Source organism: Symphalangus syndactylus, chromosome 4 (assembly GCF_028878055.3).
Source record: "Symphalangus syndactylus isolate Jambi chromosome 4, NHGRI_mSymSyn1-v2.1_pri, whole genome shotgun sequence".
Lineage (NCBI taxonomy): Eukaryota > Metazoa > Chordata > Mammalia > Primates > Hylobatidae > Symphalangus > Symphalangus syndactylus.
In genome coordinates this window covers 86,139,149-86,155,573 of record NC_072426.2, presented here as the reverse complement: position 1 = coordinate 86,155,573, position 16,425 = coordinate 86,139,149, and the positions used below count along the sequence as shown (strand labels likewise).

Sequence of the window (16,425 nt, the reverse complement as noted above, 5' to 3'; positions counted from 1 at the left end):
GAGGTCAGGAGATCGAGACCAGCCTGGCTAACGCGGTGAAACCCTGTCTCTACTAAAAATACAAAAAAATAGCCGGGCGTAGTGGCGGGCGCCTGTAGTCCCAGCTACTCGGGAGGCTGAGGCAGGAGAATGGTGTGAATCCGGGAGGCGGAGCTTGCAGTGAGCTGAGATCGCGCCATTGCACTCCAGCCTGGGCAACAAAGTGAGACTCCGTCTCAAAAAAAAAAAAAAAAACAGAAAGAAAGAAAGTACCTTCTGATCAAAGCCACAGACCCAGCTCCCAAACTGAACAGTAACTCACAGACCAAGACTTTGAAGCTTTTGAAAATCCAGCTGATATGTATCAAAGGGGGCTATTCTCCGAGTAGGGAAAAGCCCAGGCGTCTGCTACAATCCCCCCCAAGTCTCCTGATGTCAAGCAATCCTTCGTGACTTCCCTATGCCAAAAGGAGCTTAAAAGTCCTATACCAACACGCAGGCACACATGTGCACGCACACGCACATACATACACACACACACCCTGAATCTTCTCTCCATGCCTCAGATTATCTCAGTATACACAATGCAACAATCTTGCAGCATTCACAAAAACTTCTTTGTTGTTTTTAGGAAGTAGCGAGGAAGGAAAGCAAAGAAGCAGGATCCCCTAGAGAGTTTAGTTTTTGGTTTCTAAGTTTAAAGGGGGGATCGGCTTCAGAGCTTGGAGCAGGACAGAAGAGTCGACGGACGGATGAGCTGGCAAGGGAGAAGGGAGTCTCTGGGGCATGAGCAAGCGAGCCGAGATCTTGTCTGGGTTCATGAAGCTAGAGGGGGCTGCGGCAGAGGCGTTGAGGCCTGGGTATAGCACTGGCCCTGAGGTGGGATACCAGCACTTCTCCAGCATGGGCAGGTAGGCAGTTGCTGAAGGTGGGATCAGGTAGAAGGGCAGGCAGAAAGGAGGCTGGTGTGGGTGTGGGCCCAGGAACGGGGAGCTGATCAGGTCACTGCTAGTGAAATGGCCTTCATCATCCGAAAGCTGCATCCGGTTCTTTTTTGTGGGGGATTCTTCGGCTTCTTGCTTAATTGCGCCGATCCTTTCTCCCGTGGTGAACCTGCGTCTGTGGTCACTTTTGAAGCACGGCTGCTCACTGCGCAAGTCGCCCTTCTCTGATTCTCCTCTATAGCCACTCTCTGTGTCCGTGTCGCTGCCGCTCTGCTCCCCACTCGAGTGAGAGAAAGTCCGCTGGATGACTGGCACGCAGTTTTTCCCAGGACCTTCCGAGCCTTTGGCCGGAGAGCTGGGTTTTTCCTTGAAGTCCATCACTTTGGGAGCTGGGTCTGATGGCTTCCTGGAGGTACCACCCTGCAGCAGCTCTGAGACCACCCGGTGGAGGTGGGTGCCAAGCTGCGAAGACTACGGGTCCCGAGTGTTCTCGTGCTTGGCCAGATACTGAAGCACCTCCCAGGCACATGTCTGGAAACCTGAGCAGAACATCTCTTGACCTGTTTAGACATTTCTCGCTGACAGCTCACCAGCTTGTAAACCGCTCTGCAGGGCAATGATTTTCTGCTGCTGATGATCAATTAGGTTTGTTAGTGCTTTCACATGCTTCAAGGTAAGTTCAAGAAACACTGCTTTTTCCAAGTGACACAAAGTTGTAAGTTTGAGATGTTCGGGTAGGAGATCCTTCAGCTGGGCGATGCACTCATTAATCCGGTCACGTCTCTTTTTCTCGATGAGCCGATGCGGCAATTTGTAGGTCTCCTTGCTGTCCTCGCTCCGCTTTATTCCCCGTGTTGACTTGTACACTTGGTACATGTGGGCAGGGTACATCCCTGGTAGGTCTCTGTGCTCCAGTCCGGGTGCTTTGGGCAGGCAGGCGGGGGATGGTTGCGCCCTGGGGATCCGCTCCATGGCGCGGCGAGCCGGGGCCACTGCGCTTTCCTGTCTGCACTAGCGGAGCGTCTGGATGAGGACTGTCCTGGAGCGGGCTTCGGGGGTCTCTTTGCAGATGTTCCTCTGAGTCAGAGCTCCTTGAAATCCCCTGGGCTGCTGGAATCTTCGGCTTTGAGATGCAGCTTCAGTTGGGGGCGTGCATGGCCCGGTGTCCCCGCGGCCTCTGGCTCCGACTCAAAATATAATTCTTAAAGAGTATTAAATTTAGAGCAAGAAACTCCTTTCTATGCACTTGTTGTGCTTTCAAATAGGGACTATTTTTGTGCTTGAGTGAGATTAGGTATTATAAAGTCAAATTATTTCAATATTTCATATAATCTAAAATTATTTGAAACCTGGAAAATAAAACTAAAGAGAAGTGCAGATAATATTTGTAAAATACTTTTTTAAATTTAACATATTTATTATTTAAAGCTACTTTATACTTTCCTTAGGGATACTTCCGGTATTTTCCTAAGGAGAAAAATTTAGACTTTACAAAATAGTTTAATAGGTTTAAACAGAAAAAGAAAAAAAAACTACCCACGTTACCTCTTCACAATTCCAGTTCTTATATGCTGGATGTATTAGTATTGTATTGTTGTATAACAAATTATCCCAATTTTAGTATCTTGAAGCCACACACATTTATTATTATCTCAAAGTGTGTGAGTCAGAGGTCCAGGTCAGGGTCTCATAGGCTCTAATCAAGGTATTAGCTGGTCTGAGTTCTCTTCTCGAGGCTCAGCTGTGGAAGAATTCAAGTTGTTTGGAAAAAAATTTGGTTATGACTATATGACTGAAGGCTCTGGCTTGATTTTTTTTTTCTTTTTTCCTGAGACGGAGTCTTGGTCTGTCACCCAGGCTGGAGTGCAGTGGTGTGATCTCAGCTCATTGCAATCTTTGCCACCCGGGTTCCAGCAATTCTCCTGCCTCAGCCTCCTGAGTAACTGGGGTTACAGACACCCGCTATCACACCTGGCTAATTTTATTGTGTTTTTAGTAGAGACGGGGTTTCACCATGCTGGCCAGGATGGTCTTGAACTCCTCACCTTGTGATCCGCCCACCTTGGCCTCCCAAAGTGCTTGGATTACAGGTGTGAGCCACCTCACCCGGCCAACATAATTATTTAGGTATAATTCTTGAAAGCAAAAGCATTGGCGTCAGCGGTCAAGGCATCAGAGGTCAAGTTAAATCCTTGGCTCAACGCTTATTCTGCATAGAAGACAGTAAGTAATTTAATATTGATAAGCTATAGTTGTATCACCTGTAAAACTCAGGTATTATTTTCTATCTCATAGTCTTGCTCTGTTAATTAAATGAAAAAGCATATTTCATTTGAAGCTTTGCACAATATATTTTAGTAATTCCGCTAACTAGCTCAGTCAGTGTCCAGAATTTAGTAAGTACTCAGTAAATATTTAATGGAAGAATACATATATTTGCTCTGAATATTAGTTTCCATAGAGTATGTGAAAGCTGAAATGAGGTTTTGGTTTTTTAATATGAAACATGGCAACGAAACAATCAATTTCCTCCTGTCTGCTTTGCAGAGAATGGTGGTATTGATTTGCAGAATCGCTGGAAAAGATGTCTCCCTACTGTCCATCCTACTTTCTTAAAGCCAGCTGAAGTCATAGTTTTGAGAATGGACATTTATCTTGTCCTGGTGGTGACTTGGTCATTTTTATTTAATTATTTAATATAAGGACTGGTTGTGGAAGACAGAGGTGGTAGGAATTTTTAAAAAGTAAGTGAATGTATATAGTTTATAGTAAGATGAGCGAAGATAGACTAGGGACAAGGAAAAGTGGACAGTTAAGTTAGAAAAAAAGTATAAAACTAAGAAGTGTGGAGAATTTTAAATGAAACACACATATACTTCTTTTTCTGAATTTCAAGAAAAGATGGGAGAAAATATCATTATAAAGAATGTGTATGGTTTGTAAGTGAAAATGTACAATATGAAAGCACTAAGATTATCCCTAGCTATAAGGCAGATTATGAGAAAATAAAGCAATTTGCCAGAAAGTACTCAAATTTTGATCTTCAATTTTATGTTATGTTAAAAATTTGAACTTAAACAATTTTTGAATTTTATAATTCAGAACTCTTTTTACTAAATATGTTATTACTAATGTTTGACTATGTTTAAGAAAGCAATCTAGGAATGATTGCAAGAGTTTGGTTTGAATGTTTATTTTCCTACTTTCTTTGATGTGTTGTTGAATTTATCTTCTAAATGATAAAAGAAAAAAAAATTTAGTGTCTACTGTGTGCCAGGAGCTATGAATGGTGATTTTTAAATACGCCATCCATTTCACCACTACCAGGTAGGCACAGATTTCGCCCCTCTGATTAATTTTACTTCTGAAAATGTCTGCATGAATCCCTTCATTTAAGAAGTGTTGGAAGTCTGTTAACCTTACATTCCATCTGATACGGTAAGCATGAAATAAAATACTCCATTTTAGAACATTAGCTATAGTTGCATTGGTGTGCTAATATTTTTCAAAAAATGACAGCAAACATTTCGGGCATCCTTACAAGGTTTATTGAAAAATTTCCACTCAGGATATACTGAGTTTTGAATAGCATACATTATATGAATTCTTATTTTGTATTTGTAAATCAGGGTTAAGGTTTCATTGTGAGAAATAAGGTTTTCTCAAATAACTTTTTAGGTGGTGGTAACTTGAATGGAAGATATTGTGTAATTGAGAAAATGCCAAAGCAAAGAGCTTTGTGCTTATGAAATAAGCTGTGTGCTTATGAAATAAAATGTATGTTTAGTAAATAGTTGCCATTTTGATGTAGATTATATTTTCCTTTAAGATATATACATATATATATATATCTCAAAGCAGCTTCTTAGAATTCATGATTATTTTAATCAAAGAAATAGCTGTGCATTGTTTTCAAAAAAGAACATTAAATTGTGAGTATAATGAAAAAAAGAACACATTCTGCCTCTTTAGTCAAGTTTTCATATACAACTTTGTTAAACCTTTTTTGGTGATGTTTCTTATTTTATTTATTCATATACTTTTAAATAACATGCTTATGATTTTATCTTTTGATTTATTGATTCAAGATATTGTTTCCTTCCTATTATACTACTTAACATTTGGTTTTTTTATACCATCAGCACAGTTTTTATCCTACCCCAAGTTGTAAGCACAGTAATATATATATACATATATATATAAATTATGGTTACTATAATATGCAAAAATAGATTGTGATTTTATTTTCCAATTTTTTGTTTTTCTATCATTAATTCATGCCTTTTTCAGCTTACTTTGCTGAACCTGTATCTTTGATTTTTTTTGAGATATTCCACAGATCATGATAGTCAATAAATTTTTCTAAGTCTTCAGAAAGGCTGGCCACTAAATTCCATGATTTTCCAGAATGGCAGTCCTCCTTTCAGTGGTTTTAAGACCCAGACTTATACTGCCTCATTGCCTCTGGGTGGGTGTATAAAATCAACTTCCCTCTTGTATCCCAGAGCCTCCAGAGATATCGGAAATAGAGAGTTGACTTGCAATGCTTTCTTGCTGCAGAATGGGAGTGGAGGCTCAGCTACTTGATATTCCTGACACCAAAGGTGGGGATAAAGTGCAGTGCTAACTAGCCTAGACTTGCAACACAGTTTTCAGTCTCATTGATGCCCAGGTGGGATGAAGGTTCAGTTCCACTGAGCCCACTGACACTGGGTGGTGGTGGTGACATGGAGTAGTGGAGTGAAGCCTACAATTGACAAGATCATCTTTATATTGCCTCCTTAATTAAGTCAGCTTGGTACTGGGTAGGAATAGAGGCTCACCTAGCTCACCTGGTGGTCCAGGTGGAGGACTCTGCTAATAGCATGATATGGGTAGAAGTTGGGAGTGGGGGACTCAGTACATCCTCCTTCTTTCTGGTGGTGAATGAGATATAAGATCTCACCCTGCTAGTGCTCAACCTGGCTATATTACTGTATTTGTCAGGGTTCTCCAGAGATACAAAATGAATAGGAAATTAGATAGATGATAAATAGTTTAACTATTTGTCTATCTGTAGATAGATAGACAAGAAATTGTCCCAAGCAATCACAGAGAATGAGAAGTCCCTAGATCTGCAGTCAGCAAGCTGGAGATCCAGGAAAACTGATGGTATTGATCCAGTCCTAGTTCAAGCCTGATGGTAAAAGACTCAAGTCCCATCTTGAAGACAGGTAGGGAGAGCAACTTTTGTTCTGTTCCGGTCTTCAGTGGTTTAGATAAAGCCCATCCACACTTGAGTAGTCAATCTGCTTTACTCAGTTTACCAATTCAAATGTTAATGTCATTCAGAAACACCTTTACAGACACACCCAGAATAATGTTTAACCAAGTATTTGGGTATCTTGTCGCCCAGTCAAGTTGACACATAAAACCATTCATCACAACTCCCCGAGCAGATGAATTTAGTGGCAGCTACCTGCTTTCTCAGAAGCAAGGTTGTCATTTGTGAAAAATCAGCTTCCTACTTGACATTGCTGAAGCCACTAGTAGGGTAGAGATGGTGCAATTTTTCCCCTTGGTATTTGGCTGGAGTAGGCAAGTATTGCCCAAAACTTTGTTTTTAGCCCACCCTTTTTTGGGTCCTTTGTTTAGAGTAAAGATATTTTTCTTGGAGCTTTTTGGGCCTACATCTGTTTGCCATTCCATGTTGGAGCCCTGTCCCAGATTATGGGCCAGAATAAGGAAACCCAGAGGGCTCACTGCCATGTTGTTTTTGGCCCTTAGGTCTCTAGCCAGTCCACCTTCTTCTTTCTACTTCTCAGGGTCATTCTATGCTCATTAATCGTGTTGTGTACAGGGTTTTGTGTTGTAACAAGAGGGGCTTCTTAATGAAATCAGAAGTCTTCCTAATGCACATTGTAAAGCAAAGTTTTCTTAATGCACATTGTAAAGGTGCTACTCTACCTGCTCTGTGGAAATAGTCAATAGGTAGATGAGAGCAGAAATGAGGAATTAAGGGGCCAAAGCAATAATTTAGGCACAAAGAAATGGTGGCTCAGCCTAAGGTATTAGCAGTGCGGTGGTCAGAAGTGGTTTTGATTCTGAATACATTTTAAAGATAGAATCAACATAATGTATTGATGGCTTAAATGTGAGATGTGAAGTAAAGAGAGAGGTTGGATGACTTGAAGATTTTTAGAATTGTTACTGAGATGGGAAGACTAACATGAGCTTAGAAAGGCAAATTAAGATTTCATTTTTAAACATGTTGCATTTGAGATGAATATAATGCATACAAATTAGATAAGCCTGCAAGTTTAGAGCTCAGAAGAGAAGTTGGGCTGGATATAAATTTTAAGAAAAGAAAAGGTCTGTGGACATTAAATTTTAAGAAAAGAAGAGGTCAAGGTTTCTAAGGGACCGTGATTCTATAAGGGATTAGATTCGCAAGTTTGAATTCAACTTCAAACTCAGTGATCCTTTGAGTGAATTATTAATGCAATTCCACTCTCTCTACTGCAATCTTACTTCCACCTTTACTATTTTTGTGAGATGCCCCATACCAATTGTCACCAAAGACTTGCTAAATTCAGTGTAAGATTTGACCTATCTGGATTACTTGATATTGCTGAGTTTTACCTCATATTTCTTTTATTTTAAGAAAAGAAGAGCTCTGGGCCCTTGAAAGCTTATAAGGATCAATTGTATCAAATACCATTAGTGGTTCCAGAAAGACAGGACTGATAAATAATTACTGGTTTCAAAAATGGAGGACATTACAGTTCAGATGCTGTGTTAGGATTGAAAGATAATTGGCCTAGGAGTATTTTGAGTATTTTGGTTGTTGTTATTATTATTTTTGTTTGTGGGTCTTAATATTTTTCTCTCAAGATCTCATTCTCTAAGTCATTTCCTTTTTTAAAATTATATTTTCTTATTTTGTGAGGATATTTACTATAATCATGTTTATTTTAAAGCAGTTTTATTTGGCTACCTCGTTATTATTTCCTCTTCCCATTCCCACCTTTTATTTTTTATTCTGGTTTATTTTCCATTTTTGGGGTTTCAGGTTTTATTCAAAGAGGCTGATTAATCCTGCTTCTTCATTCACATTAAATTATTAATTGAGTATGTAGGCCATGGAAACACATATATCTTCACGTGTAATTGTTTAATGTTTCTTATTTTTCATGTAACTCTCTGTGGGTGGATTTTATGTCAACAGGACCTTGGGGCCGTGGGAATGATCTGCAACACATGGCTTCCCAGCTTGCCCTGAGGGTTTGTTACTCCAGACAACTTTTTGGGGGAAAAAAAATAAGCAGCCTGCAAAGAAGTTTTCATGAGTCAAGATAGGATGGGATGTGGCACATGTGCCTTCTTCTCACTTGCCTTTGTCTAGAACTCAGTCACATGGCCAAGCTTAACTATTGGGAAATTGAGACAAGTGCTTTTGCTGTGTTCCTAAAAGATGAAGGAAATACACATATTTTTTAACATATATATATATAGGTGTATATATATGTAAATATATACATGTGTAAAAATATATATGTGCGTGTGGATTTTTAACAGATAGTTGTTGGTGTCACCAATGGCTGGGCACTGAAATGCTCTTTGGAAATCTTCTGTGTGTGAGCAGGGCTTGTCAGCAGGTGGACATTCCTGTATTCGAGCAAAGAGTTGGCCTTTCTTTCTTTGACTTAAAGTCTGGTGGCTTTCTCACAGTTTCTTCAGAAAAACATCTCTTATGGGGAAGCAGAAGGCTTAGGGGAAAATGCTCAGAACTTGGGGAAGGATCCCTCTAATTTACCTATACCTTTATTTAATATTTTTACTGACACCACTAATCTTTCTTGCTTTTCATGCTACCCTTATTTTATAAGTTTGTTATATGTTCTCCAGTCAATTTGATAGTGTATGTTATCCATACTCACCCAATTTTGCCATTTGCAATGTGATTTTTTTTGTATTCTGCTTTAAATAATTGTGACTTTCCATCTACTTTCAAACGTTAAGAAACTTGCTGAATCACATCTTTGCTTTTATCACGTTTCTTTCCTGTGGTTTAATACTTTTTACGAATTTTAAACTGAGGTATGTGGAAGAAAACAAATAAGTACTTTGGTCAATCTAAAATCTTAAACTCACACATTTGCACTTCAAAATTAGGAAAAGGTGATTTGTGGGATAATTGATTTATAAATAGTTGCATTTAAACTTGGAATTTAAATATCAATATGCTTATTGAATATCTTAATGTCAAGATATCATAAATATGCAAATTTTCACTGTAAAACTGTGATTATGATTGTTTCTAAGGAAATATTTGGTTTTGAACCTAAGTATATGTTAATTGCTTGTCAGTGAATTATATTTTTAGCTACTAAGTCACTCAAGCCTCTGTCTTTTGCTTAAAGCACACACACATACACACACACACACACACACACACACAGAGCCAGGCTTACCATCACACTCATCTCCGCTGCAGTGAAATTTAATATTGAACATAGATGTTGAGGACATAGCACGAGGAAAGAATAAGCTGTTAGACATCTCATCAGGAAATTCTCTCCCCTGCAGCTTCTCAGCAAGTCATAGGGTGAAAATTTGACAAGGGACAAAATAGAAACAAGATTTTTGGATGACTTATAACATTCACACAGAGTACGTCTTTAAGGATTTTTGTTTATGTTTTTGCTTTGGTGTTGGTCATATCAAAGACATTCTTATAAATGTTAGGATATTGGTTGTCAAATGAATTTTAAATATGAATGTTTAGGAAGCCATTCACTATGTTAGATGTACTTATGTTTTCTCATAGAAAAAATTAGCCACAGTTCCTGAGACATTCAATGTTACTCCTTATCCTGTGTAGTTAGTATTATTCTCATGGGGAATATAAATATCTTCTCTGAAACCTTCATATAGGAAATGACCAAGTTTCTAGGGGACCTTGATCCTCTAAAGAATTAGATTCATAAGTTTGAATTCAACTTCAAACTCAATGACCCATTGAGTGAATTATTAATGCAATTCCACTCTCTCTACTGCAATCTTGCTTCTACCTTTACTATTTTTGTGAGATGACCTATACCAGTTGTCACCAATGACTTGCTAAATTCAATGGAAGATTTGACCCATCTGCATTATTTGCTATTGCTGACTCTTCCCTCATCTTAGAATCGCTCCTCTCCCTTCTTTTACATGGCATAACTTTCACCTTTTGTTTATTTTTTTATCATTATTTGTATTTTAAACCTTATTACTGAAGACAGATTTTTGGTTTACTTTCAAGCTGTTCTTACTCTATGTATATCTCATATGTTAATGTTCTCAGATATACTTTCTTATTTTTTTCCACTCCAGCCTTCCATATTACTTCTGATTTATTTTATCAACTGTTAAATTCTTAACTAATTTCTGTCTACAGATGATAGCTAAAATTGTATCTCTGACATCTTGAAATTTTATTCCATAGCTCAGACCTGCATGACCAACTGTCTCTTGGAACTTTCATTTGGATATTCTATGGTTATTTCAAATTCATAAAGTGTGAAACTAAGTTCATGATCTCTTCTCCATCCCTGCTTCCTAACTTCTGATTTTTCTTTCTTTTTTTTTTTTTTTGAGACGGAGTCTCGCTCTGTCGCCCAGGCTGGAGTGCAGCGGCGCAATCTCGGCTCACTGCAAGCTCCGCCTCCCGGGTTCACGCCATTCTCCTGCCTCAGCCTCTCCGAGTAGCTGGGACTACAGGGGCCCGCCACCACGCCCGGCTCATTTTTTGTATTTTTTAGTAGAGACGGGGTTTCACCGTGGTCTCGATCTCCTGACCTCGTGATCCACCCGCCTCGGCCTCCCAAAGTGCCGGGATTACAAGCGTGAGCCACCGCGCCCAGCCAAGCCGTATATTTTCATCACTCAATTCTGACTGGCTTGAACCACTGGCTTTTGGAGTGATTTGTCTTATGGTAATAACCTTGAAATGATGGTTTGGGAAAATAACTTATATTATCAAAGGTCTAATTAAAAGATACTCAGTTATATCCTGAAACAGAGAATAAGAAGACATAAATATGTTTTTCTTCAAGTTGATCACTTTGACAACGTGATTTCTGTAAAGTCTCCAACAGATTTGACAAGGCTAAGCCTATCTAAAAGAGTTTATTTTCCCCCTTTCTCTTTGCCAACATCTCTCGAAGCACAAACAGATAGACATTTAACTTCAAATAGAGTTAACGAATATTGGGGATATTAAAGCAGTGTTTTGGCAGAAACAGACCATGAAGGTTAAATTATTCTCAGGCAGATGAAGTACCTATCTGGTTCATGATGAGTGTGTCAATAGTGTGGGAGGCTGCCAGGACAGATGAGAAAGGGGTAAGCATGGCATTTCAGAATCTCAAGAACAGATGTAATTTGAAAAAGTTCCCAAGTAGATAAAAATATGGGCACATCGATATCATCTAATACTTTTGCAAAAGCCAACTGGCTATCCTAAAAGCAAAATCTAAAAATTATTAAAATCTTGTAGGAGGACACATATTTAAAGTAAATGTTAAACAATCAAAATTCAGGAAGGGCAAAATAAGGGCAGCTCTGGGGGTCTAGTGAAGAGAAACTCATGAGCATATGTTTGGGTAATTTCTGTTGTGATTAAGTAACTTCATTTAATTTCCCTCTTTGTAAGTTTCTACAGCATTATCCAATTGGTTAATTGTTTCCTAAGTCAAGCACAAGGCCAGGATAGGGTGAGAAAATAACTTGATTGACAGAAGTACCAAGACTTTGTATACTAGGGGAGATTTTAAAAATTGGAGCACTCTTAGTAAAAGGATGGGAAATGCGTGCTAGGCAGATACAAATCCTACCTGTCCACCTCACAGCCTGCATTTCAGGTATCATTGAACTAAAATGAACACTTTAACATAGTTGAATGTAGTTTCTGCAAAGGATGACACTGTTAGTGTCAGCCTTCAGATTGTACTTCGGAGTTTAATATCATTCATGAGAAGGCAACTGGGAGGAAAACTTCAGTGTTTAGGAATGAGTAGTAATGAGATTAAATGTTTGTTATTCTAACAGAAAATGAGCTCTGCATCTAATCTGATCATTCGTAACCTTACTTGCAAAATCAAAATGAATAGAGTGAAAGATGAATATAAATCTCATGGCATCAAGGTCATAATTTGAAACTGTTAACAGAATCAATTAACTTATTAAAAGGGGATTCTCTGAACTAGATGCAGACACATATGCCCCAGTCAAGTTTTCTATGCCTTAGAGCAGCTCTTTCTGATAGAACTTTCTTCAGTAATGGAAATGTTTCCGTATCTGCATTGTTTGATGTTGCTGGTAGCTCATGTTGCTATTAAGCCGTTAAAATGTGTTCAGGTTGACTGAAGAAGTAAATTTTTAATTTTATTTAATTTGAACTAATTTAATGTAATTAGATACATATGTGTTTAGACTGCAATACCGGAAAATAGAGTCTATCAGTTTTTACTTTCAGTTAAGGAGGGAACCAAAATTTGAGAACTACAGAGAAAAAGGTATTTGCTAAAGAATTAGAGAAATGTATTGCCAGAAGAAAAGAAGGATGTGTCTATCAGTGCTTTGAGTTGCAAAGAATAGATTTCACCCTAACTGGCTTATGCAGGAAGAAATATTGTTGAGGGATACAGACACCAGAGCTTGCCTACTGACCCTCGGGCACTGGATTCTAGAAACTTTGTCACAACTACTTCCCAAAGATGGATACTCTGATGCCACCTTTACCAGAATGGATTCTGCACATAGTCTGCTTTCTCATGCCATTTTGTATTGCTGTTTCCTGTAAATATATAATATTTTGGGATCTCAGGTTGCATGCTAGCATCCTACCCATAAGAAAATATGGTCTATCTTGGTGATGCACACACTAATTCAGTGAGTTTGCAAAGGATGCTGGTTTCCCTAAAGTCACTAATTTTTGAAAAAAAAAAATCTCAGGATGGTCCTGAGAAACATCGCTGCAAGTGTTTTAAGCATCCTTTCACTTAACAAATGTAATTATATATGCTTGATAAAATGGAAAAAAGAATGGGAGATTAAAAAAAAAAAGACATTGCATACTCTGCTGTCAAGCATGCCTGCCAGTCTATGCACTAAGCTTACACCCTGGAGTGAGCAGTGACACCAGATCTCTGTTAACTTTATCTATGGCTGTTTCTTTGTAGTTCTCCACATGAAGTGTCTTGCAACTTTGATTATTATTAGTGTTTAACAACAGATTTTTAAAATTCTTGTTGGCTCCTATACAGAAGTCAACAACTCACTGAAATCTGATATGTTATATAGAAAAATTTCATTTGTTTTAAATCATTTGAATGATTGAGAGAAATGTTGGGTGCATCATTTCTGCAGGCTCAGATAATCAAAACAAACTGAGGAATTAAAATGAATGAGCATTTCCAAAACCAAGTCCCAGTGTTTTATACTTCTTTCCCAGACAGAGTCCTGTCCTTGGCACAGAACACTATCTACGTTTCAAATTTAAACTGTTGAATTTCTGGAGCTTTAAGAATAAACCCTCACCCTAACCCTTAACTTTCTCTGCCTTGAGGCTGCAGGAGATGACCTCTCTTTATAAGCTACCAGGAGACTCTCACACATAGTCTTTAGTCTGTAATGGATAAGTAGTCATCCTTAGCCTATCATTGTGTTTCTCAAAGCACTAGTCGCCCCCAGAAAGAACAATCCATTGCATTGTTCTTATAATTGCTCTTATCACATAATTTCTATGCACTTGATACATCCCACCTTCTAGGGCATTTCATTCCATGAGGATCGTTTCCCAGTTCACTACCACCAGGAAAAATTTTACAGTCATAGGCTACTTTATTTCATGGGTTTTCTATAACCTGCCACACAAGAATGATGGAGATGTCATTGCCTGCCAGGCAGCATGTGTCCCAGCTCCAGCATTCCATCTGTGTCAGTTGTCTCAGACCTATCATTGTTATTGGGGTTTCCTGTAAAGCAGACGCTGAAGTGGAGAATACCTTGGAGGATGTACATTAGGAAATAGTTCCAGCATCGATATTTGTCGGTCTAAGTCGATTTGACTATTTCTCTTTGGTTTTGTTATGTTGTATTTTATCTTCATGTTGTCCTTGATCTGTGTGTGTGTGTGTTTGTGTGTGTGTGTGTGCGTGCATGTGAGAGAGAGAGAGAGAGAGAGGAGGGAGGAAGAGGGAGATACTAATTATGAAACTGTCATAGAGAAAATCTGAGGCTTGGGAAGATAATACCTGCCTTCAGAGAAAATTTCCTCCTGCTCGGAAAATAAGGACACTAGTAATTTGGGATCACATCAATCTAATTTCTGGAATTGACAGAATTTAAAGCTAAGCTGCAAACCTTGTGCTGGGCTTTATACCTCCATTTCATGCTACATTTTGGGAGGAAGCTTTCTGGTTCCAAGCTGAAATCAAAGGGTTTCATCAGTTTCAGTTTGTCAGACTGGGATGCATTTTTTTTCTCTTAGATGCACGTGAATAGTCAATATCTCACCTCACCCTCTTAGCCTCTCAATGGCCCCCTTTAGGATCTGAAAATAACCTCAGGAGTGAAGCATCTCCAAATTCTCAGCTCACTTTCCTAGATTCCCACCCTACTCCGGGTCCACAGATCGTGGCCTGGTAATTTTTCAATACTTTGTTAATTTTACGATGCTTTCCTGAAGATTGTTAAAATGTTTTGTCCAACTTTCTGGATAATTTATGCAAATGATTTTTTTTTTTTTAATTTTTTTTTTTTATTATACTTTAGGGTTTTAGGGTACATGTGCACAATGTGCAGGTTTGTTACATATGTATCCATGTGCCATGTTGATTCCCTGCACCCATTAACTCGTCATTTAGCATTAGGTGTATCTCCTAATGCGGTCCCTCCCCCCTCCCCCCACCCCACAACAGTCCCCGGAGCGTGATGTTCCCCTTCCTGTGTCCATGAGTTCTCATTGTTCAATTCCCACCTATGAGTGAGAACATGCGGTGTTTGGTTTTTTGCAAATGATTTAATTTACGATTATCTGAAACAGAAGTCCAAGTCGGTACCTTTTAAAATACAATTACATTATAGCTGACTTTGCAGGCACTGATTTTAAGTATTTCTAGGTGAAAATATGCTGTATTTGTAACCCTAAATATTATAATGCCAGAGTAAAGTTGTGAAGAAATGCAAATTCCAAAGATTATGATCTGCATTCTACATGTACAATTTGTCTCGAACCATTATATGCACATACATTTTGAGTAGTTAAAAGTAATTTTGAAGAAATTCAAAGCAAAGAATCAAGAGTGGGTAGGGAACTATCATTCTAATATCATGTTTTTCTTTGTACAAATATGTTTCTTTCCATGGATTAAGCTAAGAAGTATTGTCCCTCTGAAATCAATATAAGAAATTTTTTTTTTTTTTTTTTTTTTTTTTGAGACGGAGTCTCGCGCTCTCACCCAGGCTGGAGTGCAGTGGCGCTATCTCGGCTCGCTGCAAGCTCCGCCTCCCGGGTTCACGCCATTCTCCTGCCTCAGCCTTTCTGAGTTGCTGGGACTACAGGCGCCCGCCAGCACGCCCGGCTAATTTTTTTGTATTTTTAGTAGAGACGGGGTTTCACCATGGTCTCGATCTCCTGACCTCGTGATCCGCCCGCCTCGGCCTCCCAAAGTGCTGGGATTACAAGCGTGAGCCACCGCGCCCGGCCTAATATAAGAAATATTATCAGTGACATTTCTGTCTTTCTTTGGTGCATAAAGAAAAAAACTTTTTATTAACTTAAGGACAACTAAACTCTCTTACCTAACTCCTCAAATGTCACCATTAAAAAGGAATTTGAGAAACAAACTAGATATAGTTGCATCTGACTTGTAGGTCATAGGAAATGAAAGGTCAATGGAATCATAATCTTTGAGGGAGAAGAATGCAAGGGAGAAAATGGAAAAGGTATTCATTTAATATTTATTTGCTGATTTTTGTATGATATAGTTCCAGAAATGACAAATAATGTGGGGAATTGAAAGACACAAAACTTTAAAATATATATTATGGATATATCAAAGCATGATAGAGAGGGGGAATCTCCAAGTTTATCTAGGACATTTATCCATAATTCTACCAAAGAAGCATATCTTAATTCATCTTGACTTTCACCTTGTCCCTCCTAAACTCCTATTACTTCTCTACTATTTAAATAAGACTCTGTATAATTAACTTCCTCAAACTATAACAATATTTATTAGATAAACATATGTATTAGTTAGACAAGTAAAACAAGATAAACTTAAGTTCTGATATTCTGATTGCAATGGAACACCTAAATGCAGTACATGATACAAAACAGGCACCCAATAAGAGAAGTCATGGTCAATCATCACTATCATCATCATTATCACCATCATTATTTGCTAGATATTGATTTAGTTGCAAAGACTAATATGACATGGTCTCTTTCCTCAAATGGAGAGAATAAAGTAGC

The 16,425-nt window shown here is 38.5% G+C and overlaps 2 protein-coding genes across 2 annotated transcripts; both read right to left on the bottom strand.

Annotated features, from left to right (window-relative positions):
* Positions 1 to 656: 656 nt before the first annotated feature.
* On the bottom strand, positions 657 to 1,301 carry LOC134736483 (class E basic helix-loop-helix protein 40-like). The gene has a single exon (XM_063638083.1). The coding sequence runs from the start codon at positions 1,299 to 1,301 to the stop codon at positions 657 to 659; it is 645 nt and encodes a 214-aa protein (XP_063494153.1).
* Positions 1,302 to 1,487: 186 nt separating this feature from the next.
* LOC129480900 (class E basic helix-loop-helix protein 40-like) lies at positions 1,488 to 1,895 on the bottom strand. Its single transcript, XM_063638084.1, has one exon. The coding sequence runs from the start codon at positions 1,893 to 1,895 to the stop codon at positions 1,488 to 1,490; it is 408 nt and encodes a 135-aa protein (XP_063494154.1).
* Positions 1,896 to 16,425: the final 14,530 nt, after the last annotated feature.